Source organism: Paramisgurnus dabryanus, chromosome 14 (genome assembly GCF_030506205.2).
Source record: "Paramisgurnus dabryanus chromosome 14, PD_genome_1.1, whole genome shotgun sequence".
Lineage (NCBI taxonomy): Eukaryota > Metazoa > Chordata > Actinopteri > Cypriniformes > Cobitidae > Paramisgurnus > Paramisgurnus dabryanus.
In genome coordinates this window covers 26,758,938-26,786,849 of record NC_133350.1, presented here as the reverse complement: position 1 = coordinate 26,786,849, position 27,912 = coordinate 26,758,938, and the positions used below count along the sequence as shown (strand labels likewise).

At 36.7% G+C, this 27,912-nt stretch overlaps 2 protein-coding genes across 4 annotated transcripts in view; both read right to left on the bottom strand.

The window, feature by feature from the left end:
- Positions 1-2,696: 2,696 nt before the first annotated feature.
- r3hdm4 (R3H domain containing 4) lies at positions 2,697-11,035 on the bottom strand. 2 transcript variants are annotated; one of them, XM_065241791.2, is made up of 8 exons: positions 10,842-11,035; positions 7,404-7,558; positions 7,036-7,154; positions 6,846-6,957; positions 6,174-6,262; positions 6,006-6,091; positions 5,814-5,869; positions 2,697-3,839 (listed from the first exon to the last, which is right to left on the bottom strand). In XM_065241791.2, the coding sequence occupies exons 1-8, from the start codon at positions 10,883-10,885 to the stop codon at positions 3,736-3,738; spliced, it is 765 nt and encodes a 254-aa protein (XP_065097863.1). In that variant the 5' UTR covers positions 10,886-11,035; the 3' UTR covers positions 2,697-3,735. The 2 variants fall into 2 exon arrangements, with proteins under 2 accessions (XP_065097863.1, XP_065097862.1); XM_065241790.2 differs by having other exon boundaries at positions 6,174-6,259; positions 10,842-11,034.
- A 343-nt stretch (positions 11,036-11,378) lies between these two features.
- Positions 11,379-27,912, bottom strand: part of abca7 (ATP-binding cassette, sub-family A (ABC1), member 7) — a 33,558-nt gene continuing 17,024 nt past the window's right edge. Inside the window, exons 25-49 of one of the 2 annotated variants that reach the window (XM_065241788.1) lie at positions 27,649-27,751; positions 27,328-27,351; positions 27,073-27,221; positions 26,660-26,784; positions 26,483-26,575; positions 26,194-26,386; positions 24,947-25,041; positions 23,010-23,042; positions 22,810-22,915; positions 22,324-22,398; positions 22,069-22,238; positions 21,798-21,975; positions 21,597-21,712; positions 21,296-21,440; positions 21,015-21,138; positions 20,809-20,938; positions 20,613-20,736; positions 20,468-20,530; positions 20,243-20,349; positions 17,742-17,883; positions 17,509-17,643; positions 17,290-17,393; positions 16,550-16,642; positions 13,195-13,438; positions 11,379-12,920 (exon numbers count right to left, since the gene is read on the bottom strand). In XM_065241788.1, coding sequence (XP_065097860.1) covers positions 12,525-12,920; positions 13,195-13,438; positions 16,550-16,642; positions 17,290-17,393; positions 17,509-17,643; positions 17,742-17,883; positions 20,243-20,349; positions 20,468-20,530; positions 20,613-20,736; positions 20,809-20,938; positions 21,015-21,138; positions 21,296-21,440; positions 21,597-21,712; positions 21,798-21,975; positions 22,069-22,238; positions 22,324-22,398; positions 22,810-22,915; positions 23,010-23,042; positions 24,947-25,041; positions 26,194-26,386; positions 26,483-26,575; positions 26,660-26,784; positions 27,073-27,221; positions 27,328-27,351; positions 27,649-27,751 — 3,267 coding nt within the window. In that variant the 3' untranslated portion in view covers positions 11,379-12,524. The remainder of the gene's footprint in view (positions 12,921-13,194; positions 13,439-16,549; positions 16,643-17,289; positions 17,394-17,508; positions 17,644-17,741; positions 17,884-20,242; positions 20,350-20,467; positions 20,531-20,612; positions 20,737-20,808; positions 20,939-21,014; positions 21,139-21,295; positions 21,441-21,596; positions 21,713-21,797; positions 21,976-22,068; positions 22,239-22,323; positions 22,399-22,809; positions 22,916-23,009; positions 23,043-24,946; positions 25,042-26,193; positions 26,387-26,482; positions 26,576-26,659; positions 26,785-27,072; positions 27,222-27,327; positions 27,352-27,648; positions 27,752-27,912) is intronic. The other variant, XM_065241789.1, reaches the window with a different exon arrangement.

Genomic DNA, 27,912 nt, shown 5'->3' with positions numbered 1-27,912 from the left:
TGTATCATAGTAAATATAAATATACACATTGGTGCCACCAAATGTATACATAGTAAATATAAGGACCTTATTAAAGGGTACTGACAGCTAAGGATCATTTTTTGTCTGACAGTATATGGCTCAAGTATGCAGATTATTTTTTAGGGTCACCGGACTCATCATTTACAAAAAATTAAAGTAGCCTAATTAATCGTGATTAATCGCATACAAAATAAAAGTGATTTTTGGCATAATATATGAGTGTGTGTTGTGTGTAATTATTATTTGTAAATAAATACACACACATTCATGTATGTATTTAAGAAACATTTACATGTGTATATATATATTTATTTATATTTTATATATTCTATATATATATATATATATATATATATATATATATATATATATATATATATACAACCCCAAAACAGAAAAAGTTGGGACACTGTAGAAATTGTGAGTAAAAAAGGAATGGAATAATTTACAAATCTCTTAAACTTATATTTTATTCACAGTAGAATATAGATAACGTATCAAATGTTGAAAGTGAGATATTTTGAAATGTCATGCCAAATATTGGCTCATTTTGGATTTCATGAGAGCTACACATTCCAAAAAAAGTTGGGACAGGTAGCAATAAGAGGCCAGAAAATTTAAATGTACAAATAAGGAACAGTTGAAAGACCAATTTGCAACTTATTAGGTCAATTGGCAACATGATTGGGTATAAAAAAGCCTCTCAGATTGGCAGTGTCTCTCAGAGGTCAAGATGGGCAGAGAATCACCAATTCTCCCAATGCTGCGGCGAAAAATAGTTTTCTGAGTTTCTCAGAGAAAAATTGCAATGAGATTGAAGTTATCATCATCTACGGTGCAAAATATCATCCAAAGATTCAGAGAATCTGGAACAATCTCTGTGCGTAAGGGTCAAGACCGGAAAACCATACCGGATGCCTGTGATCTTCGACTCTTAGATGGCACTGCATCACATACAGGAATGCTACTGTAATGGAAATCATAACATGGGCTCAGGAATACTTCCAGAAAACATTGTCAGTGAACACAATCCACCGTGTCATTCGCTGTTGCCAGCTAAAACTCTGTAGGTCAAAAAAGAAGCCATATCTAAACATGATCCAGAAGCACAGGCGTTTTCCCTGGGCAAGGCTCATTTAAAATGGACTTTGGCAAAGTGGAAAACTGTTCTGTGGTCCAACGAATCAAATTTGAAGTTCTTTTTGAAAAACTGGGATGCCATTTCATCCGACTAAAGAGGACAATGACAACCCAAGTTGTTATTAGCGCTCATTTTAGAAACGTGCATCTCTGATGGTTTGGGGTTGCATGAGTGCGTGTGGCATGGGCAGCTTATACATCTGGAAAGGCACCATCAATGCTGAAAGGTTTATCCAAGTTCTAGATACATATGATCCCATTCAGATGTCGTCTCTTTCAGGGAAGACCTTGCATTTTCCAACATGACAATGCCAGACCACATAGTGCATCAATTACAACATCAAGACTGCATAGAAGAAGGATCTGAGTACTGAAATGGCCAGCCTGCAGTCCAGATCTTTCACCCAAAGAAAACATTTGGTGCATCATAAAGCGAAAGATGCGACAAAGAAGACCTAAGACAGTTGAGCAACTAGAAGCCTGTATTAGACAAGAATAGGACAACATTCCCATTCCTAAACATTGGTCCTCCTCCAGCTGTTCCTTTATATGCACATTTAACTTTTCTGGCCTCTTATTGCTACCTGTCCCAACTTTTTTTGGAATGTGTAGCTCTCATGAAATCCAAAATGAGCCAATATTTGGCATGACATTTCAAAATATCTTACTTTCAACATTTGATATGTTATCTATATTCTACTGTGAATAAAATATAAGTTTATGAGATTTGTAAATTATTCCATTCCTTTTTTACTCACAATTTCTACAGTGTCCCAACTTTTTCTGTTTTGGGGTTGTATATATATATATTCTGAAATGAATATATGTATGTGTGTATGGTTAAATACACATAATAATTACACACAGTACACACACATATATTATGTAAAAAAATCACTTTTATTTTGTATGCGATTAATCGTGATTAATCTTTGTCCAGCTCTATTAAATATACATACTAATTAGACACAGTACACGCACAAATATTATGCAAAAAAATCACTTTTACTTTGTATGCGATCAATCGTGATTAATCTTTGCCTAGCACTAATTCATTTCATAATTATAAAGGAAATAATTATAAAAGTAATCGTTTAAAAGTTATATTTCAAATTGTTTTATGCATTACAGATTAAAAAGTGCTCCACTAAAAATTTACTTTCACCTTTATTACATATTATCAACATGTCACTGATGTACCAATTACCACGGTATTACAATAAGATAATTAGTTCGGTATTACCATCTGATAGCATCATGTTTATGAGAGGGCGTTACCACTCAAATGGTCATTAAAGTAACAGCTAATTATACATACTGTATTATCACACATCAATGCATTGTTACGACTCAAATCATCTTCATTCCATTAATAGGACATCAATTCCACGTAAGTGCACAATAGTATATAAGTGAAAGTCCACACCCAACCATTGACAGCTACTGTACGGCTATAAAAATCGTACACCATAGAATATTAATACAGTTATTAGTGTAATGTCTTCTGACACCAGTAAAAAAACAGTCAAGCCATATCAAGCATGAAGATATTTATTTTCACATGTCCTTTCCATCTCTACAGTAACCACACAATTACTATGATCTTTATTCAAAGCATATCACATTAATTGTATTTGTCTCACAATGAAGCATTTTATGGTGTGTATATTCATGTTCTGAATTTGCCACCGCAGTATAATTATCATTAAACTCAATTACTGGCACACAGACATTTATAAAACCCATGCACCTACATAGAAAAATGTAACACTCACTACTATGACAAAAAAGATCCATAATTAATGTAATTGTCCACATTCATGAAGGCTAATGCCTGAGAATAAGCATTCAACACGTACGTTTTAGTTATAAACACCAATCCAAGAGATGCTCAAGTGTTTTAGGACTACTGATGGTATAAAACATTCTTCCTACACACTACGTAAACCATAATAGTCTTGATGTAAAACTTTAATATATTAAATACAAAAACCCAAATACAACATGTGCATATAAGGCATAATTGTAAGTGCATGTTGGTAGGTGCCTGACGCCAAAGAGTGGCAAAGCACAAGTACTGTTTTGCTAAAATTCAAGTTCAGTTCAACTGCATAACGTTTATGAGCGTTGTGATGTGTGTGTGTGTGTGCATATTTATATGATGCACCATTTGAATTGTAAATTTATGAAAATGACCAAATATGGCAAAAGTTGGTTTTCACAATGACATCCTACATAACTAAAGAATTCATATTTTGTCTATTAATCAGTTATATACAAAGACTCCACTGATAGTAAATGTAAAAATCGAAAACATAAGAAAGAATCAGATCATTTATAAATAGAGGCATAGCAACAACAACTACTAATAGGTGCTCAAAAAGATCAGAAAAAGTAAATGAAAGAGACCACAAGACTGAGTACATAACTCTAGCGAGTCTCTTCTAAAGAATCTGGCCAGCTCCTATGACTTTGATGTTGCTTCAAAGTTCACGCTGGTCAGGTGATGGGCAGTGGTGCTGCTAGATAAAGTGAACAGCACTGGTACTAACACTGGCCAGGATTCAAGGTTGTTCAGTTCAGCTGCTCCAGGTAGGCAGACAGCAATGGTTCAGGAGGGAGAAATGCTTCCTGCTTGTTGACCACCTCCGTTTGCCGAGCACCATTACAGTCAGAGCCTGTGGAAAAACAAATGTTTATGCACATGCTTTCTCAGGCAATTAGAAACAATGCATGTCAATCATGTTTGCTGAGAGCTTAAGGGGGGGGGGGGGGTCTTAAGCTATTTCATGCATTCTGACTTATTAACACAGTTTAATCATAAGCAAAGTGTCAAAAAAGCAGTTGGACATGTGACAGAGTATTCCTGTGCTGAAAAGTTTTTTTTAACATGAAAGATAGGTAACAATCTTGTTTAATTTCTTTTATGGGCAATTTCAGTGAAGGAAATACAGTGGAAGTAGCCTGGCTCCGCCCTCCTACGTGCTTCCGCTTAATTTTCATTTCGCTTCAGCAGTACGTCTGGGATTTCTCTATAGAGTTTCGTTTTCTCCTGGAAAAATCTGCAGGACCAATCAGCGAACAGATGGGGGTGGCTAAGAACAATGACGTTTAGGTCGTGCGTCAGTTTGAGTTGTAGTTCAGTAATGGCAGCGGAGAAAGACGTGAGAAAAGCTATTCGGTCCGTTGTTGCAAAACTGCCGAATATACAGAAGTTAAAGCCGGAGCAAGAACCAGGTTTGCAAAGTTTTGTTTGTCTGATTAATCTGACTTGTTGTTTCCGGACGGTTTCGGTGCATGATATACGTCACGACCACACGTTAGCGATTGGCTTTGGCAGATCCAGAGTGACTCTGGGCAGATCCAATAGTTTTAAACTTCAACAATGGACCCTTCTTAACGGAAGTAACGCTTTGCAATGGAGCGTGGCCAGACTCTCTGTACAAATGAAATGAATGTACGAGAGTCTGGTTGGACCAGGCTACAGTGGAAGTCCTTATATGGGCACTTTAACCGGAAAAGCACACGAACACACCAACCAAGAGCTGACACAAAATCAACGTCACCAAACAAGTTTGTTGTTGTTCAGCTTCCCAATGAACCCATCATTATGGAATCAATGGATATAGTTTGTTTATCTGGGTTTGTGCTTGTGTGTTTGTTTAACGCTGGATTTTGTTTAAATGGGGCGGTCCCAACCAGGTCATGAGTCGCAGGCGGTAAGTAAAACTGCATCAAATGTCAGTGTTTTGTTTGCAATCTGTGCGTGATTGCATATAATGGAAACAACACAAAACATGGTCAATCGAGTTATCCAAAAAATAGTGGGATAATGTTTTGTGTGTCTCACTTTGTTTGTGACTCGCTCCACCCGTGGTGCACAGCGAGGGGGTCGGGTTTATTAAAAAATGATTGGTACAGCTGATCTGTCTTTTATTATAAATCTTATTTATTATAAATCTTTGACACCATTGACCATGGTATTTTAATATCTAAGCTACATGCACATGGAATTAGGGGTATTGTATTAGAATGGTTGGCTAGTTATTTAGAAAACAGGGAATAGTATATTTTATTGTGCAGGACATGTATCAAAACTTGAAAAAATTATATGTGGAGTCCCACAAGGTTCTGTATTAGGGCCAAGACTTTTTATTTTATACATCAATGATCTTTGTGAAGTGTCAAAAATATTGCGTGTTGTTCTTTTTGCAGATGACACAAATTTTTATAGTTCTGGAAAAAATATAACAATACTACTTACTAAAATTTTAAGTGAAATGGTATTACTTCAGAAATGGTTCAAGAATAATAAACGTTCATTAAATTTAAGTTAAACAAAGTTTATGCTGTTTACAAATAGAAATTGTTCTGAAAAAATCAATTTGTGTTTAAACAGAACAAATAGTGAAAGAGTTTATGAATTTAGGTTTTTGGGGGTTCTCATAGATGAGAAATTAAAATGGAAACCACATATCTCTTATGTAAAAAAGAAAGTTTGTAAAGTCCTTTTTAGTTTGAGTAAAATTAAGTGTATGTTAAACTACGCTGCAATGCAAACTTTGTATTGTTTACCATATTTTATGTACTGTTTGGAAGTGTGGGGCATATGACACAAATTTAATGCCTTTAATTACTTTACAAAAACTCACTGGCAGAGGTCAGATCCATATATTGGCAGACGGCATGAAGCAGCAGTCGCTCATAACTGTACAAACACAAATAAAAAACAGGAATTGCTTTTGATTACACCAGCAACATCCTGAACAAGCATGTTTAGTAGGTAAGGGTGAAATAGGTCTGTGATGGTAAGGAGATGTATTGTATGCTGTAGGTTTGTGCACCTGCTGCCGAGTTTGGTAATGTAAATCGACTGCGGACGTGCCATGAAGAATACCAGTAGATTAGACTCCAGACCCTCCAACACTCCCTTAAACAGAGCAGATGGATACTAGAATTATAGCAAAGGAAATAAAGGGGGTAATACAAGTAAAAAGCAAAAAAATAATCACGATAGGAATGTGTTTGCGTTTCAGTGTCGCACGTAATCTTCGATCGATCCTTTGAAAACATTCCTGAGCGCTGAAAGCGGGATTAACTGCTTAGAGGACAAAAAATGAGCATCAATTATACTGTCAAGACTATACACTTTTCTTCAATATCACTGAACTATTAATAGTGAAGAAGCATTCACACTATGAACGATAACAACAGGCGGTTTAAAAAAAATGTCCTGAATTTAAGAGAATAACCGAGTTCAAACCTCACAACTAAAGATATAAGGAATGTAATCACGTTAGAAATAAGTTTCATAGTGATGAGCAAAAAAAACCTACTGCCAAATATAACACTGTTATTGCCCATTTGTGTGGTATATAGGTGTATATAGTTATCGCCACAGTGTGAACGCTTCTTAATTTTTCAGTGTTCACCTTCTGGTTCAACCAATGTTGTGAGTTTTGGTTGGGCTACTCAGCTGTCATGTCAAATACTTCACCTTGACAGCAGGTGAAAGTAGGCAGCTATAGTTATTAAATAAAACTACACAAGTAAAGATCCCTTTTTAAAAATGTTAGGAACCAATCAAAATTTTCCTATTTTGATTGGTCACTTATTGATGCAGTAATTGTATTGTTGAGTGACTTAAAGTGAATGTTGGATTGGATGATTATATAATGTCAGACCCTCTCTTTGGTCTTGGCTCTTGGTGGAGTGTGTCCTCTGGGCCTCTTCTTCGAGCAGAGCCAACAGTCGCTCTTGCTCTTCCCCAGAACGATTCATAAAATCACTCCAGTACTGAGAGACATGAGAGATGGAGATTTGAAAATGTCAAAATCCGTTTAAACTGACGGCACTTAAAGGGACCTGCTTTACCTCCACATAGTTTCCATTGGTGCAGGCTTCAGTGAAGATGGTGGGTGAGGCTGTTTCTTGCCCTTCCCCATCCTCTTTGGGGCAATCGTCTCGTTCCAAAAGATTGTCCAGAAAACGGGCTATACGCAGAAATGTCATACGCATACGGGCTATAACGTCATAGTTTACATTACAATACATGTTTTACATACATAATTGCATTCATCTATGTAATAAACACTGCTCACTTATGAATAAAATGTATTTAGAGGTTGACTTTAAGAGGAATATGATCATAAGGGTACTACAAATTCTACAAACATTCATATTTATATATAAAAAAAATTTGAATAATTAATTGATACTTTCACATATTTGAAAGCACTCACTGTTTTCCTGACGTCTCAGACTCTTCCTGCCCTTTGCTCTCGGGGTCAGATCAGAATTACGGATGGCCTGGTTTATAAAGAACTGCTTCTTTTTGGCTGGAGAAACACGTTTTGCAGGTGAATTGGGTAGAGATGAGCAGCGTGGCTCAATCAGGCTGAAAATGAAACGGTTTTCACATTTAATAAACTGCTGTTTCAAAATACAAATGGGTTAATGACAAAACAAGCATCTAAAAACATTTTTAAAATAATACATATTTTTAAGTCATGAATTATGTGTTTTAAAAAGTTGTATTAATTACACAACAGTTCAATGCAGTTTTTCACAATATTTTTGATTGCCAGACCCAAAAAAAACAATCACTGACTATTTGCCAAATAAGTTTCAATGCACTCTTTGTGCTAATTGTTTGTTTACCTGATAGTGGCATTTAAAAATGAAAGAGTAAAACAACTTTACCATAAAACTAACATTTGAGAACTATACATTATAGAACAATAATGAAAAAAAATGCATGATAACAATAATATATAATGTTAGTTTAAAACTAAAATTATTAGCTAATTAAAATTATTTATCCTAATGATTTTTATTTCATACACTGAAAAAATAAGTTGTTGGACTTAAATTTAAATTAATTTGAAAATACAATTAATTTCAACTTTCTTGACTAGTGAGGAGTTATAAATTACAAATAAAGTTTAAATAATTTATAGTAACTCCTAATCAATAAAGTTTAAATTAATTGTAAATTAAAGTTGATTAAACTAAAAAATTGAAGTGCATCAAGGAATTTTTTACAGTGTAGAGACATTCATTCCCGTTTCACTTCCTGGTTGCTCCACCTGACTTTTGCAACTAATTTACACTGAACAGGCTACTGCTTAAATAACGATATCAAATTTTGCCTCTGATGCTAAGTTCATAAATATTATATTTAATTACAATAATTTTTTTTTTGATTAAATAGCATTTCCCTAGTTTTACACTGGTTGTACCACCTGACACATTGGTAAACTGGTCTACCCATTACATTTAAGTAGCTATTTCTCAGTATTTCAGATACATTTTAAATCTTTTCATTCAGCAATAAGAATCACTTGGGGTTCACTGGAGGATGTGATATTATGTTTACTGTTGTAAGCGTCTTAATAAAAGGCCCATGACTGTGTTTGTACCACCCTGACATTTGAAAACATCCAAATTGTTGGACAGTCACCTCACCTAACATTTTACAAGTTTGACGTACCAAAACATAAATTCATATTTATTAATAAAAATACTGAAAATGTATTTCAACTAGCTATGCTAAACAATTAATCGCGATTAATCGTTAGCAGAATAAAAGTTTTTGTTTACATCATATATGTGTGTGAACTGTGTATAATAAATTTGTATAAATAAATGTACACACATGCATGTATATGTTTTAGAAATGTTTACATGTGTATATACATTTATATAATTATGTATAATTTATATTATATATAAATATAAATACTTATTATTATCTTAGTATTTTTCCTTAAAATTATACATGAATGTGTTCATATATATATATATATATATATATATATATATATATATATATATATATATATATATATATATATATATATATATATATATACATATTTATTATACACAGTTTACACACATATGTGATGTAAACAAAAACTTTTATTCTGCTAACGATTAATCGTGATTAATTGTTTAGCATCCCTAATTTCAACTATATAGGTTTAATAGAATAAAGTTATAATTTAAGTAGCTATTTCTCAGTATTTCAGATACATTTTAAATCTTTTCATTCAGCAATAAAGATCACTTGGGGTTCACTGGATGATGTGATATTATGTTTACTGTTGTAAGCGTCTTAATAAAAGGCCATTTGAATCGTGATTAATTGTTTAGCATCCCTAATTTCAACTATATAGGTTTAATAGAATAAAGTTATAATTTAAGTAGGCATCTCTTAAATGTATCAAGTCATTTTTAAAGTAAATATGGCACAAAAATATCCATGTCTTGTAGGGATGCTTAACAATTAATTGCGATTAATCTATAGTAGAATAAAAGTTTTTGTTTACATCATTTATGTGTGTGAACTGTGTATAATAACTTTGTATAAATAAATGCACACGCATTCATGTATATATTTAAGAAATGTTTACATGTGTATATACATTTGTATATTTATGTATAGTTTATATTATATATAAATATAAATACTTAATATATAATATTTTTTCTTAAAATGATACATGCATGTGTGCATATTTATATATATACACATATTTGTTATACACAGTTTACATGATGTAAACAAAAACTTTTATTCTGCTATAGATTAATCACGATTAATCGTTAAGCATCCTTGTCATTGACCCAAATACAGATCTGAATATAGGTTACATCAGCCTAATATAAAACAGGTCACATATAGTTTAGGTCCATACTTGTGCCACACACTTAGAAGAGTGGTTCCCAACATTGGGTCAACACAGGATCCAAGGTCAAATAAAGATGCATTAAATGTTACACTAATAATAAATATTACAAGCTTACTATGCCAATGTTGTCGAAATTATCTATTTCTATAATATATCTATAAGCTCCCCAACCCTCAGATATATACAGCATATACACATATGTTTGTGGGGCTCAGACTGAGGGAGTGGGCGGAGCTTGAGACACACCCTACGCCCGTGAATGACAACCACTCCAGCCATTTGGCAACTTACAAACATTTACCATAACAAATACCGTATAATACTGTAATCATTATGAGTATCACACAACATCAACAACATTAATTCTGTGCTACTACAGTAAAATGTCATTTTTAAACATGGTATGGTGTGTCGTTCGTTATTGTCCATTACTGTAGTAAAACTACACAACTATGAATCTGCTCTCAACTGACACCCACTTTTCGATATTTATTTATAGTTCTGGCCTCAGGGTGGATGGATACTTTACCCTGAAAATAGGCCGTACCTTTACTCTGCTACAACAATATCGCTAGTATTGCTTATCGTTAGCAGGTGTATTCTATTCACATACAGTAAACACTGATTAAAAAAAATACACGAAATTACCTACATATATTCTAAAGCAAAATATGATTTGTTATACTAATAAGATGTTTATTGTTTATCTGTTCAATTATTGATCACTGCAGTTCAGCTTAAACCACTAACGTTAAACGCTATATTAACATGGCATTAACAATATTACTACTATTGAGGTCACATAGCATTAAACTAATACATCACTATCATTAGTTTGTTTATGTAAAACAGTCACGGCATTACAGATATTAAAAGGCAAATTATTCGGCAAATGGGCTTTAACCAGTTAACAAAAACAACTGACGTGTATGCGTTGACAAATCAGATCATTAGCAACCGGCTACAAGCTACAAATACACTTACATTACATCCTGCTCGTCAGCGTTATCACTATTTAACACAACCATCTCACAGTCTTCACACACAGACCCACGACAGATATACAAACAAAACAGATTTAGAAAAAAAACAAAGGTCCACAAAAGCCGGTGATAGCCGCTACAGCTAATAGCTGGAGCTAAAAAACAGTAGGCGGAGCCTGAGAGACACCCAACTCCCGTGACTGACAACCACTCCAGCCAATCACAACGTACTAACGTTTATAAAGACATATCGCATTATACTGTATGTTATGTTATGCTATAATGTTTTACGAGGTTTATTGTATATTATATTTTTATTAATACAAATTTTAACTTAATGCTACACAACCCAATGTCACATAAAATGTATGTTCAGCTGCCAGAGTGACTTGACCTGCTGTCAAATTAATTTAATAACATGATGTGCACACAAAAGTCCTCCACAGTGTATTTATTATTGCATATATATATATATATATGCATTTGTATTGTATATACATTCCCAGCATATTAACGTACAGCCATGCACACAAGGAAGTCTGCAAACTTCACTTTACTCATTTCATCCATAATGCTAAATTTAAAGTAGGCTTTGTATGAAGTATTGTAACAATCACTGAAGTACAATGAGATACAGTACAATGATAAGACTGGCTAAAACATTGCTAAAGTGCAACAAAAAGACTACTGCTATGTTCCAAACAACTCGGATTTAGGATGATTCCCACCTCAACCCGGAAATGTCTGTAAAAAAGGCGCTCTCTTTAGATGTTAATAAACAGTTTAAATGTTTTGATGTTACAAAATCAGTTGTAACATAAATGTGTTAATGTTATTAAATACTAAATGTTGTATTTATTAAGACGCTATTTACGGTTTTGAGGTAAATATGCTAAATCCGAGTTGTCTGAAACGCAGCATAATGCCTTTGAAACAGTACAAAAGATATTAATATTGAACACATAAAGGCAGTTTTTGAGTTTGATTCCAAGAAAGAAGAGAAATAAATAGTTCCTACATTGTGTAACATCTTCCTCAAAAACAATGTTCAAATAGTTTGCACAAATCAAAAACTAAAATAAGTGCAATACACAAAGACAATGTATAACTTATGAGGTCTGAGAAATTATCCGCCACTAGTTCAGCCTTACTTCAAGTATCAGAAATAAACCAAACAATTAATGAAAAAATGCAGAATAAAATGCCAGATTGACGTGATACCGATATATCGGCTAATATTTGGCCATTTTGAAATGACTATACCAGTATAATATACCAGTATAATACTTACATTATGTCCACTTCATAAATTATCTCAAGTGTTGCTTACCTCTTTTAATCATTTTATACATTTCTGTTATCAAAATTTATTTGCGATTCTTAAATCAAAAAATTTTTTTTATATTCTGTTGAATTGACTTTAACTAAATGTCTACAGCTCTTTTGCAAACATTGTATTATGCCATGATCACTTTTTTTAGGCATTTGCCACAGTGCTTCTTACTTTGCGTATTGGCCATTGGACGGTGAACATCTGACTGACAGATTGTTTGAATGATTGCATTAAGGCTAACTACATTTGGTTCAAATAACTAATAGAGATAAAGGCACCAAACATGGAAGACCCACAATGCACCTCAGATCATCACTGGTGTGCCACATCAACTCCAATGTCTTTGTCGTTTCACATTTTGCTGTCCTGTGTTTTGCTTCTAACAATAAACAGCGTAGATGGGTCTTTGCTCCGAGACGTCTGTTGTCCAGCACGGTTTGATCCGTTAGCGGCCTCGCCAACAGTTTCCATTGGGATGTGCTGCTTCTGCTGTCTGCAGATTGATGGACTGTTTGATCCGCCCTTTTTTTTAGTTTTCGAGCCAGACGGCCGATCTGGGCTTTGTCTCGAGTGGGCAGCTTGACCTGTGGAGGAAGATGAAGGTGTGAGCGGTCTGTTGGGGTTCTCTATTTTGAGATGAGTGGGTCGCTTAGGCCTGCTGGTTTGAGCTGGTACAGATCCACCATTCACAGTGACATCCCTGAGTTGATCGTCATCCGTCTGCTCTTTAGCGAAGTTAACAAACACCTGAAGGGAAGAAATATCACATTTAATTTAATTGGAAAATCTGGAATTAACAATTAATTAATTTTATTTTTTATGGGAAAATATGGCACACTTTGTGATTGACAAGATATGACATATGGGAGAACATATATAGACAATGTTTTAATAAAACATATGCATGTAATAAAGCATAAAGTTCTTGCAAAGTTGTATGAGGATGAAGATCCACTAAAATAGATTCTGGATCCAGATCTATCTTCTCCCCACACACATTAAGCTCTGATAATACCCTTACCTGATCCAGTGTTGTCTGTGACACAGAGTAGTCAGCTATTCCCAACTCCTTATAGTTATTTGACAGAACCTCAAAGACACGAGACAGTGAACAGGCTTGCGATGGCAGCTGGTAATGGAGGACGTTCTGATGGCTCTCCTTCAGCTGAATTCCCGGGAAGGAGTTCCTGATGTAGCTGTCCACCGGGCACGGCTCTTTAGACGGAGCGGACAAGCGAAGGATTATAGTGTAACCGTCTCCAAACCTGACCGGAAATACAGAAACATTTTACTGACACTGAAGGAGCTGACGATGGGCGTGTTTGAATGGCACACTGCAAAAATGACTTTCTTACTTAGTATTTTTGTCTTGCTTTCAGTACAAATATCTTAAAATTCTCAAATTAAGATGCTTTTCCTTAGCAAAATGACCTAAGAAAATAAGTACAATTTAAAAAAAATATACAATTTAAGTGAATTTATGCTTAAAACAAGAAAAAAATCTGCCAATGGGGTGAGAAAAAAAATCTAAAAATAAGTTTTGTTTTTTCTTAAACACTTAATTTAAGCCAAAATTTCTCACCCCATTGGTAGATAATTTTGCTTGTTTTAAGCACAAATTCACTTAAATTATATAGTTTTGGTTTAAAAACCAGACTTATTTTCTTAGGTCAATTTATTCATAAAGAAAATACATCTTGATTTAAGATTTTTTTGATATTTCTACTGAAAACAAGACAAAAATACTAAGTAAGAAAGTCATTTTTGCAGTGCATACTTTTATACACTGCAAAAAAAATGATTTTCAAGAAAAAATTCTTAGTATTTTTGTCTTGTTTTCAGTAAAAATATCTGAAAAATCTTAAACTAAGATGCTTTTTCTTGATGAGCAAAACAACCCAAGAAAATAAAGCCCTTTTCACACAGACATTCCGTAAAATACACGGGAAAGGCATCCTGGAATTTTCCGTGACCATTTGATTTTTTGTTCATTCACACTGACATGTTTACTCGGCATCTGATGGTCCCGGGAAGACGCGTGACCTGTTGAAAGTCCCGCCCTCTCTTCTACGCAGCGTCTGAAGTTTGCAAATTATATATTATTTCTCTCTCCAGAAACCACTCGCGTGCATTTTTGTTTATGATAAGACTATGAAGGAGCGCGTGACGCGCCGTTCTAATGCTGGTGAATGATCTCAGCTTCTGAGTGGACATTTTGCTTTAATGCAGTTTTCAGACATTTCTCATAGTGATTGTTTATATGCATTTAAAACCCGCAATTTGAGAGGCTGAACGATATATCTCGTTGGGATGACGCGCGGGTATTTTCGATTATAATAGCTCAAACAGTAAGTAACGAGCTATTAACTTACCTGATATCTGCTTCAGTCCAGTTTGCTGACATTTCTCGTCGTGAATGTTGTAAATCCCTCATTTTAAAGAGTTGAACCAACTTCATGTTGCCATGTCAAGCGCGTCCTCACTACGGCACGTGCGTCATTGTTTATGCGTCTCATTTATCATTTCCTGATAACTGCTTCAATCTAGTTTGCAACATTTCTCGTGGTGAATGTTTATATGCATGTTATCTCTCGTTTTAAGGAGCTGAACCGTAACTTTTGTTGTGATGACGCGTACGTCCTCACTACGACACGCCCATTACGGCATTCTTTCGGCTTCTTGTTCACACAGAGGGTTTTCCGTATATCTGACTAGGTCCTCTTTCCGGCAACGATCCCAGAAGATTAATGGGACAAGTTTGTGTTCACACAGACGCTTGTCTGGCAATTTTATGGGTATTTTCTGGGACCAAAAGTCTGTGTGAATGGGGTTCAAGTCTCATTTTTAGACATATTAAATTTAAGTGATTTTGTGCATAAAACAAGCCAAAAAAATCTGAAAATGGGGTAAGCTTATTTTCTTGAATCGTTCTTAAATTTAGCATTAAAAAAAATGTTCAAGATTTTTTATTTACACCATTGGCAGATATTTTTTGTTTGTTTTAAGCACAAATTCACTTCAATTGTATTGTTTTTGTTTAAAAAACAGACTTATTTTCTTAGGTCATTTTGTTATAAAGAAAATTAAATACATCTTGATTTAAGATTTTTTTTTAATATTTCTACTGAAAACAAGACCAAAATACTAGGTAAGAAAGTCATTTTTTGCAGTGCATACTTTTGTGCATAAAACAAGCAAAAAAATCTGAAAATGGGGTACGCTTTAAATTTAGTGTTTAAAAACATTTTCAAGAGTTTTTGCTTACCCCATTGGCTGATTTTTTTTGCTTGTTTATGCACAAAATCACTTAAATTTGATATTTTTGGTTTAAAAACTAGACTAATTTTCTTGGGTCGTTTTGCTCATCAAGAAAAAGCATCTTAATTTAAGAATTTGTAGATATTTTTACTGAAAACAAGACAAAAATACAAAGAATTTTTTTCTTGAAAATCATTTTTTGCAGTGTAATTGTGCTACGTCTGCAGTATACAGTATTTAATATGTATATTTTCTAATCATTTTTACACGAAACTCGGTTAAAAATGCAAATTTACTGCACTTCTAAGACAATACAAGCTCATGTGGCAAGTCGATGACCTCGTACACACTGCAAACTTTTGGGAGTGACAACTGCGTTAAATGCGGGAGGGAATTCCCTAAACTGTGATGATTGACACAAAGATAACCATCGCAACGTTCTGCCGTCTCGCTTGCTTATCATTCACACCTTTGACCAAGATAAAATTACAGCGTTATGTTTTGCACTAAACCTATGTCTTGGCATTGTGTGTTGTATGCATTTGTGAGTGTCTTGCAGTGTTGCCAGGTCCTTGTCTTTTTTGTACTTACATACCATTGTGTCACTGACCCGTTAATGGCTTTTGGCTTACAGAGCGATCAAGTTTTGGGTGTGATTAAGATGCCGGTCCCAATATTTAAAGAATATGGATTTATTTTCAGTTTATTATGAATTTTTTTGCTGTTTTTTGTGCAAGATCTGGCAACACTAGTAGGCAAACGCTCGTGCCTCTGCATGCGCATACAGAAGACTTTTCCCCTTCTAGGCTTTTATTTTTTTAGAAGAGAGACCTGTCAAGTCCATGATGCACGTTAAAAAACTTTATCAACAACTAGTTGTTTAGTTTGGTTATGTACACACCATGCAGAGTTTCTGGTAATGCGGTTGCCACTACCTGCATTTTGCATTAGAGTTCATTTGGTTGTAGAATGTGATTGTCAGTCCTGTAAATTACTAAACTGTGTGTGTACAGAACAGGATTAAGCATAAAAAGGTGAAATTACAACCGAATTTATATGCAGTGTGTACGAGGCCACTAAGCATTATGCTAGTGTTTCGTTATGATCATATCTGTTACCTGTTCTTCAGGTGTTGAACTGAGCCCAGACACTGAAATCTGCCATTTACCATAATGGCCATTCGGGTACACAGAGCTTCACATTCTTCCATACTGTACAGAAATAAAAAAAATGAATCATTTAAGAGATTTTAACAGATGTGGCTACACCTGAATGTCTATAAACTGAGCCTTATGCAAGGTGAACAAAACATCTATTCATTAAAATGGAATTCTGACCCATATTTTTTTTTTAAAGAACTCACAGGGATTGTTTGTTTCCAGGTTCACCAGAAACAGTTTTCCATTTATTAAAGTTACTAGGAAGGACTATTCCTGTTGAAATATTACTGTTGCATAACTGGCAGTGCAAAGGTCATGGGTTCAAATCCCATGCAACACACACACTGATAACAAATGTATTTCTTGAATACACTGTAAGCCACTTTGGATTGGCCAAATGCATAAATGTAGACTTTATGCTTATGGTCACAAGTCTAGCTACAGCAGTGGTTCCCAAGCTCTGGGGGAGGGGTGGTGGTCCCCCTTGGGGGGCGCAAAATGGTGCCATTTTATAAAATACATTACTTTATCATAAATTCTGTGTAATCAAACCTCAAAATTACCAACTACCAACCAACAGCACTATATTCTGTATCATTAAATCCTAATTTTAAGTTTTCTTTGGGTGTGTGTGCAAAGGGATGCACCCTATACAATGCTACAGTAAGGCTGTCTGCTGCTATAATAGTGACCCCTACCTGTGAGAGGTGAGAACAACAGATCGCCCCTCTTTAATCACACTAAGGATACAGTTCCAGAGGAAGCGTTTGGCTTTCGGGTCCATACCAGTTGTGGGTTCATCCTAAGAATCACATAGAGATAAAAAAAGATTAATATCAGCAGTATGTCAAAAAACTAAAAGTTGTCTGCAAAACAATTAATTAGTTTAGTCTCGCTGATGTGTTACACAGTCGTACCAGGAAGATGACAGGTGCAGCTCCGATGAGTGAAATGGCGGTGGACAGTTTGCGTTTATTTCCTCCGCTGTAGCTGCCAGCCACTCGCTCAGCATACTGACTCAAACCGAGTTTTTGTACGCCCCACTGCGCCACCTACAGGACAGAAACATAATTACTGTTCGTATCAATGTCACCTTTAATTTAATTCGGTGAAATTATATTTTAATAATCAAAAATGTGGAGGTATATACCTTTGTAACATGAGCTTCTGGCACTCCTCTGAGGCGAGCGTAAAACTCCAGGTGCTCTCGACCTGTTAGCAGGTCGCTGATGGCGTCAAACTGAGGGCAGTAGCCCATTAGCTGGTGAACCTTTTCCATTTCTGTAAGAACACTGAATAAAAACAAGAAAAGTGCAGACATCATTATTGAAAGATTTTGCAACAACGTGCAATTATAATTGTTAGCAACAAGTATAATATTAAACAGAGAACAACTTAGATGTTACATTTGAGTTTAACAGCTGTGATTTCAACATAGACACCTGCAACCAAATGTGATATCACACGCAAAAGTGTTCACACATCATTAATGTTGTATTCCAGAAAAACTCGGATTTTGGGTTATAATTGTTGTTAAAGGAATAGTCTACTCATTTTCAATATTAAAATATGTTATTACCTTAACTAAGAAGAGTTGATACAACTGTCTATCATCTGTGTGCGTGCACGTAAGCGCTGGAGTGCGCTGCTACACTTCGATAGCATTTAGCTTAGCCCCATTCATTCAATGGTATCAAACAGAGATAAAGTTAGAAGTGACCAAACACATCAACGTTTTTCCTATTTAAGACGAGTAGTTATTCGACCAAGTTTGGTGGTACAAAATAAAACGTAGCGCTTTTCTAAGCGGATTTAATAGAGGAACTATATTGTATGGCGGAACAGCACTTTTGGGAGTACTTTGACTCGGCGCAGTAACACTCTCCCTCTCCCATTATGAGAGGGAGAAGGGGAGCGGATTTTTCAGGCGAGTTGAAGTACTCCCAAAAGTGCTGTTCCGCCATACAATATAGTTCCTCTATTAAATCCGCTTAGAAAAGCGCTACGTTTTATTTTGTACCACCAAACTTGCTCGTATAACTACTCGTCTTAAGTAGGAAAAACGTTGATGTGTTTGGTCACTTCTAACTTTATATCTGAGTGGTACCATTAAATGGGGCTAAGCTAAATGCTATCGAAGTGTCGCAGCGCGCTCCAGCGCTTACGTGCATGCACACAGATGATAGACAGTTGTATCAACTCTTCTTAGTTAAGGTAATAACATATTTTAATATTGAAAATGAGTAGACTATTCCTTTAAATATCCTACCTCCAACCACAATGCGTTCCAGTCAATCACGCGCCACATCGCATGTTTACCACATGACTTCACTATGGCAACATCGCGTCTACCGCGCCTAGTTTGCCGCTTGAACAATTTGAGTTTACTTGCTTCATTAGCGTGAAAGCCACATGTGAAATTCTAGAGACATACACACGGAAATTCGCGTCATGGGAGGGGCTTCTGCCACTCGCTAGCTTTCTGTAATCACGTCACTACTAGAGCAAGCTCCTGATTGGTTAACGCAGCGTGTTTTTCCACCAAAATTCAAATTTTTCAACTCACGCGTATGCCGCGGCAATGTTCAATTCGCGCCGTTCGCGTGAACTAGAATGAGGCGGAATCGCGTCTACTGCGCCGCACTAAACGCCTCATTCGCGCCGCGAGACCTCCAGACGCGCGGCGACGCTTCTTCACATTGACTTAACATTGAAATCACTCGCGCTTGACGCCTCTACCGCGGCTGGTGTGAACGCAGCATTAGACCCTGAGAGAAGTTTGTGCTCTTGTGCCAATTATGGCAGAAACAAGTTGCTGGATGTCCGCAACTTATGCAACCCAGAAGTAACGCCTCACGTGAAAGTCTGTGTATGTTTTAAGGCTCGCTGAATGGGATATCTATTAAAAGTCCATCACAAAAATGGAATTATCTCAGCTTTATGTTCAAAATTGTGTGTTTTTCAAAAAACCTACCCATATTTTTATATACAAGAGAACTAATTAAGGTAGGATGAAACGTTTTTGGTTTGTTTGAACGCCAAGGGTCTGTTCTTTTATTTGATATATTGTATGTTTATATATTTAAAGAAGAACATTTTCTAGAAGGCATTAAACTGGCAACCTTTTAAAAAAACGATGGCGGGAAAAGAGTTAACATTCATGTTACATGCTGTAACAGTTTGTTTGCGGTTCACGTAACGCTGTGGAGGGCTAGCCGCCATCTTGTCCGTGATGTCAAAAAAACGTGTCTCGCTGAGGTCGGGGTTGATCAATCTGAGTTGATAGGTTGGATACCTGCCGTTACAGACGTTTACTTCTGGGTTTGAGGTCGATAATACCCAACATCCGAAACGTAGCATTACACATCAGATGCAAATTACGTTGCTTTTGTTATTACTTGTACAAAACAAGATTGTGAGATGCTACCAACCGAAAAGGTTACGATGTGACGTTTCAATCATCTATTGGTCACACGTTTTAACATGATGTGAATTCGAAGGTCAGAGTTTGTGATACATGAACTGTGGATTCTGGAATGCGCTGCAAATCGAAATCTTTTGCATTTCCGGTCTGCCACATTTGCATGGGTATGAATGAAAGTCAATGGCAGAGAAAGTCTAGTGTGAGCATGACAATATCAATGATCTAACCTGTGGTTGCTAAGAAACGCTTCTCCATATGTGATGCTCGTGTCTCCAGTCAGCATACGAAACGTTGAGGTTTTTCCAGCTCCGTTAACACCCAGAAGTCCAAAACACTGCCATGTGAGAGAAAAACCTGTTTCACATCCAGGAATCTAAACTACAGCTTGAGGGCATGCAGGGAAAACGATGCTCGGATGTGTTCAGAAATCTAGATATTTGAACTCCACTCACCTCTCCTCGAGGAATTCCCAAGCAAAGCCGATTCACTGCTGGCTTCCTGCCCGCTTTATACACCTACAGAGCCACATATTTTAACATTTCAAGATTGCTTGCACACATTTTTTTTGTGCAACAGTGTTTCTGTGTGGTACCTTACTTTACTAAGGTCTGTAAGGGTGAGAATGTCTCCCTGAGCTTGACCATTCTTCACACGTTCTCTTTCTCTGGCAACATCTTCATCCTCCTCGCCAAGAGGGGGCAGCACAAAGCCAGACCACCGGCTGGGGGGATACCACTTATCAAGAGCAAGTTTTTAATCGATTCAGTACTCACAACTAGGACATATAACGTACCTCAAATTAACGAAGAATTTATATTGCAGTAGTAGAGTGAAAATGAAAAACACAATCCCTTCAATCGCCATGGCAAACAAATTCTTCCCAACGAAATCCCAGGATAAAGGCTCCAGATTCTGTTTGGTTCCTGGTGACAACAAAAATGATGAATATGTGACGACTCTCACACTCGTATGATCGTGTCTGCTGTGGGGAAATATTACCCAGTCGCTGAAATGCATCTGCCATGGCCTGGTTTTTGGCCATGTCAATGAGACCTCGACCCAGACAGAAGTGAGGGAAGATCAGGAAAACTTTCTTCAAGATTCTGTTGACCTCGTTCAGATGCTGAAGATGTACAGCAGAAAAGATGATTCATAACATACAGATGGCTCAATCCGCATACCACTACAATATGATCGGTTGATATAATTGACCAATATGGATGTTCACCCAGAAACATGTTGAGTTGATGTTAACACATCTATGTGATTTATCTCTTTACCTCATCAATAAACAGCTCCAGGACGAAGGTGGCGACGCTGCCATTGATGCCGATGAAGAGGTTGATGCAGGTGAGCACGACGTAAGCAGTGCTAGGGACGGAGAAGATGAAGGATGCCGGATACATAAGTGGAGTGATGGACCAGCTGCAGAAGACATGAACAACATACTGTCAATGTTTCAAATAGCCCAGTTTAATTCAGCAATCATGTGATATTGAAGTTTTGCTGGTTCAGATGGTTAGGTTGGTTGCCCATCCGAACCAGCAGATGTGCATCTCCGGTCATCTAATAAGATCTCACCCATAAAATAGAAGTAGGAGCACCAACGCAGGCAGATTCTTCTCAGATACGTACGATTCCTGCTGGAAACTGATGAAGATCAGGACAACCATGATGGCAGGAACTGTGTAGTTCAACTGAAACACATCAGAAACACCAATGTTAAATCTTAACACCTCAACCGAGCTACAACAAACAGGTCTGGAGCTGTACATAACTTACCATGTCCCATATATAGTTGGTGGTCCAATACAGTATAGGCTTCACTCCACTGACAAACTGCAGGTGTTTGGATTTACTGACACGTTCCTCAATAAGGAACAGCACGAAACTGGCAGGAACGAATGACATGGCGAAGATAACACATATGGAGACAAGTACGTCTACTGAGGTGGTCATCCTGCAGACATAGAGAAGAAGATACAGAAAATAAAAATCCAAAACTATTCACTAACAATACAGCTTAACCAGATGCTACACATCGGTTACATACAGGGCCATCTCTGACAGCTGCTCTTTTGTGAGGTTGAGCGGGTGATTGTAGGCTGTTATGCCATATTTGCGTCTTTCCTGGTCGGGCGGCAGGTTTGCACGTAGCAGACCGTTGTTCATGATGTTCACGAACGATGCCATGGCGTGCCATCCTTTATTATTAAACCAGACCTGGGAGAGCACAAGTCACAGTTGAATAAGGAGGTGAGGAGAACGTTGAGACTGAAGAGAGAAGTTTCACAGATATCTAACTTACCTTCACATTGTTTTGGCTGGTGAGGCCTTTGAGGACATCTGGTAGTCTGTAAAGAAGCTGATCTAAAGAGCTATTCTGCAAACAAACAAATAGAAATGCAGTTAAAGTCTCAATATCAACTTAGTTTCGGTAAACCATTCTCAACAGGCTAAAAAAATAGGTCACTGAAATTTGGCTCCCCTTGTGATGTCAGAAGGGGAACATACCACCCCTTAATCAGCACTATCCAACCACAGCACTGCCTTTTATTGCAGAGATAAGCTCGTTTGCATTTTAAAGGACACATCCAAAAATGGCACATTGACACAAAGTGGCAATATTTACATGTTGTAATAAATGATCTATATGATATTTTTAGCTAGAACCTCACATATGTACTCTGGGGACACCAAAGATTTATCTGACATCTTATAAAAGTCTTGTAAAATGTCTCCTTTAATGGTGCTTTACTTAATTCTAAAAAAAAAAAAAACGTATATCACACACCTCTGCAATGCTATAGCGTCTTCTTATGGCCAACACAGACTCTTCCAGATAAAGTGGATCATCCACAGCCTGAGAGCTTTTAGCCCCCAGAGAAAAACCTCCATATCTGGAAAAATGAGAGATAGACATCAGATCAAGCAAACAAATTAAAAAATGCATGTTGTATGTTTGGATCTGTGACTGCATGAAGACCAACTCACCTAAATTCATTCACCCATTTCTTTGTATTCAAGCTAGTTTGACATAATAGAGAGAGGCATTACTCACCTGCGCTACAAAAAATAGCTGGATTATTCATATTTGTGACCCTGGACCACAAAACCAGTCATAAGTCGCATAGGTATGTTTGTGCAAATAGCCAACAATACATTTTATGGGTCAAAATTAACAATTTTTCGTTTATGCCAAAAAACATTAGCACACAAAAGGAATTTTCCAATTGTTTTATTAACTCACTCCCATGTCATCCAAGATGTTTATGTCTTTATTTGTTCAGTCGAGAAGAAATTGAGTTTCTTGAGGAAAACACAGTTTTAGTTTCAACGCAGCTTCAAAGGGCTCTAAACGATCCCAACCAATGCACAAGGGTCTGATCTAGCAAAACGATAGCCATTTTTGGCAAAAATAAAATAAAGAAGTTGTTTCTAACCACATATGTACCGCATTATCTTTCGACGTGAATACATAATACGTAAGGTCGGGCTGGCGGATCACACGGCTAGTGCAAGACAAGAAGTTGTGATTTAAAAGTACAGATATTTTTATTTTATTTTTGGGTGAAAATAACACAAGATTTCACCAGTTAAGACCTTTATGCCTCAGTTGGGATCGTTTAGAGCCCTTTGAAGCTGCATTGAAACTGCAAACTTGTAAACTGTATAAAGTGTTGAGGTCCACTATATGGAGAAAAATCCTGTAATGTTTTCCTCAAAATACTTAAAGGACAAGTTCAGTATTTTACACTTAAAGCCCTGTTTTCAGATTGTTTATGATGAAATAGAACGGTTTTGACTGAAATTTGGACATATGATGCTGGCCTGAGAATTTTCGGGTGTTTCTTGTATCACCTCCCACTTCTACAATGGGTTTATAGGTGCACAGGAACAATCCTTCCTAAAATGCATTAAACTTTCGTTTATAAAGACGTGAAACTCACCGAGTGGTCAGGGGTGTTACCTGATATGCTCACACAAAAATTGCTGCAAAAGATGCTTTCCAACAGGTGTTTTACCATTCGTTTTAAACTTGTGGACCTATTTTTCCAAACGCCTCACACTCGTACATTCTTCCGCTGAGAGCTTGAATAATAGACACTCCAGCCCAGTTGGTGGCAATAATCCGCCTTTGCCAATTGCAAGAATTCAAACAAAGTTCCCGGCGCGGAGTAATACCGCACATCACAGGACATCTAATACAAGTCAATGGAGTTGGACAAAAACTATGATAAAACCTGTTGAAATGCATCTTTTGCAGCAATTTTTGTGTGAGCATACCAGTGAACACCTCCGACCACTCGGTGAGTTTCACGTTTTTGTAAACGAAAGTTTAATGCATTTTAGGAAGGATTGTTCCAGTGCACCTAAACAACCATTGTAGAGGTGGGAGGTGATACAAGAAACACCCGAAAATTCTCGGGCCAGCATCATATGTCCAAATTTCAGTAAAAACCGTTCTATTTCATCATAAACAATCTGAAAACAGGGCTTTAAGTGTAAAATACCAAACTTGTCCTTTAATTTCTTTTCAACTGAATAAAGAAAGACATAAACATCTTGACATGACATGGGGGTGAGTAAATTATCTGGATTCTTTTAGTAAAAAGTGGAGTAATCATTTAATTAAAGATATTTTGTAAATTTTCTACCATAAATAAATGTATTTATCTGTAATATGTGTTGCTAAGGACTTCATTTGGATGACTTTTTTGGCAATTTTCTCAATAATTTGATATTTTTTGCATCCTCAGATTCCAGATTTTCAAAAAGTTTCATAAATATTATTCTATCCTAACAAAACACACATTAACAAAAAGCCTATTAATTCTTTTAAATGATATATACATAAAAAAATTCTTCCTTATGACTGGTTTGGTGGTCAATGATCACATGTTATTGAACAAGTAGTAGAAATATGTAACCTTTTCTTCAGAATTTGTGGATATGTTTTGATGAGGTAGTCAGAAATGTTGCGCCCGGTCAAATTCTGCAAGAAATCACCTGTCAATCGTTTCATCTGCAGAGACAAAAGACAGTGTTTCTCTATAAAAACAACATTCCTAAAAGTGTGTTAAATCGACCAAAATCATGTCAGATTAAAATGGAAAAAAGAAATGACCAAAAAAAAAAACAACAACTAAGAAACTCTTCTGACCTATGTTAACATGCAGTACTTTGGTCACCATTAGATTTGTTGTTTTTGCAATGGTATAGTGACCGTATATAATTAATTATCAGTCTTTTTATTGGAATACAAGCAGAACATACCGAAAATTGGTGTGCAGTGTTGAATTTTTTTTTATTATAACTCAAGTGTGTAACTGTTATCTCCTCTTTTGCAAGAGCAATTGCAGGAACCTGCACGCTTCAATAAACCTAAATAAAATTAAATCCTAATTTCTAATTCTAATCTAATGACTTTAGGACTTATGTCTCCTCAAAAGAGTTCAAGATGTGTTTAGTGTCAACAGACATCACCAAACCTGTCAACACTGGGATATAAAAATAGGGGGAAATTTCCCGAACCTTAACACAGCGTGCACATCGAAATGTGCAAGTTTTTGTACACGGGGAATGGGTGGACGTGGCGGTTGTAGTTTTGTGCGCGACTCGTTATTCTCCACCCTCCCTCGGGAAGCTTCTTCTTCCTGTTTTATTGGCGGATGTCGTTTGAGTGATATGTTACAGATATACTGTCGTCTGCTTTTCCAGAGGTGAATGTAGCAAACATCCAATACGGCCACAGTGGTATTTTTTATAGAAAGATTAAAAATACAGGAGAAATATGGGAAATTATTTAAATGGGATGGTGGTGGGATAGAATGATAAAATATGGCAGAATCCCAGGAAAAACGGGAGGGTTGACAGGTATGCTGACATACTGACAGAAGACATTTTGTTCAAATTGTGGGGATTTTGTGTACATACTTCCTTTATTTTATGTTTGTCTCTTAATAAAGAGAGCACAAAATAAATAAGAATGATGAATTAAACTTTGCTAAAACAACAAAGCTGGTTGTGGCCTAAGACTTTTGCACAATATTGTATATCTGTTTTAACAGTCTTCTAAAAACATGTTATAGTAACACAATGTTTTAAGTATTAATGCATTAATGCATCTTAAGATATAATTGAGATCTATTTATGAATACACAAATGAGAAAAGAACCTGTGGAGGTGGGAGACCTCCTGCTCCTTCTGGGCAGTCGGGAAGCATCCTGCGGATATTCTCAGTACTGCATTCACATTCAGGAGACGGGTGACCCGTGCTCCAGTTTCCTTTATTAAAAAGCTGCCATGTGCTGTATGGAAGCTGGGGCCGGAGAAACGTTGCACTGGCGTCCTCTAAACACTCCTGGTCGCTGAAAGCCCACAGTAACATCACAACATGTCACACTGACTACAACATACAGTACCAAAAGAGCCGTGAGGTTGTATTTTAAAGACAGAGGTCATACCTGCTTGAGTTCATACATTTGGTCCCAAACCCAGGTGGATCAAGCAAAGCGTCCAGAAGTTTCTGTATGTCCGGGTCTTGTGGGGCATCGTTGCTTTATGGGGAAGAGACAACAGATGAATAGATATCAGCAAAATACCACAGATGTTATTTAGTTCGCTTCTTAAAGAGTTTATACCTAAAGAATGTGAACTGTTCTCCATACATCCACGGCTGGAGCTCCAGAGGTGGATATTTACCAAACGGTGGGACGATGAGACTGAATAGTAAAGCGATGAGAACAAAAACTGCAGGCAGAACAATCTGGAAAACATGATGTCATTGAAAGAGGTCTGATTATATCATTCTTTACATTTATACAGGCAGACAGTTTTATCTACTTTTAAGTGACTTGTAGTCCTTTCAAGCTAAATCTTTTGAGAATGTATGTTGTGAAATACCTCAAAAGCAAAAGGAGTCAAAGAAAAACACGAACATTATGTCACATTGGCTGAAACATTTACATTTACTATAGAGGAACTATCATTTTTGTTAAGGTTTTTGGACGGTTAATCGATTAAGATGATTTATTAATCTATGATTTTCGCGTACCTGTGCAAAAATGCCTCTGCGACTGCGAAGCGCGTACTTCAGCCTCTTGGTGAAAAGCGCTCGAAGCTGCTGCCACGTGAGGAACCAGCCTGTGAGAGGAGCCCCGCCCCCCTGACCCATCCCACTCAGCGGTTCCGTCTCCTGGGCTTCTGTGTGCCAAAAACATCTTCTGGTTAAACACCCGTCCTTAAACATATTTCCACCTGATGTGTTGTTGTCAACACTAAGTACAGTTTGCACTTTTGCATTTTGTACCTTTCCTGATTGGCTGTTTCCATCCTGCCAGTGAAGCAGAGAGAGGGGCACAACAAAAACATCTTTAAAATACCTGACGTAGATCAATTAAAGGTCTTACACTTTCTGGAAAGCTTTTTATTGGTAGTCCATTCATGATGTCATGATGCCATTCAATGGCATCCCAGGTTTGCAAAGGATCATATTTCATCCGCAAATTGGTTCGCCATGGTCCATGTACAGTGCACGTGACATAATTTTTATCATCAGAAAAGTGATATTTATATTGGGATGCCTTGGTTTCCCTTAATATCTCAGATGTTGTAAAATAGATTCATTTACCTATATCTTTAGTCTCAGATGGCGCCCCCTGGTGGCCTGGAGAGGCAACAGGGACCTCAGGGTCTGCATCCACACCGGTCTCCTCTGCTACCCGCAAAAAGATCTAAAAATATTCACAGCTAAATATTACAGCCTAGAACGTGGAACTGTTCCAGATTTTTAGCTAAAGTCACCACCCACACACAGATTTTCCAAAATAGGATAATGATGCGTTATTGAAAGACACACACATATGTCCAAGTGTTGACCTTCAGACAGCGGTGA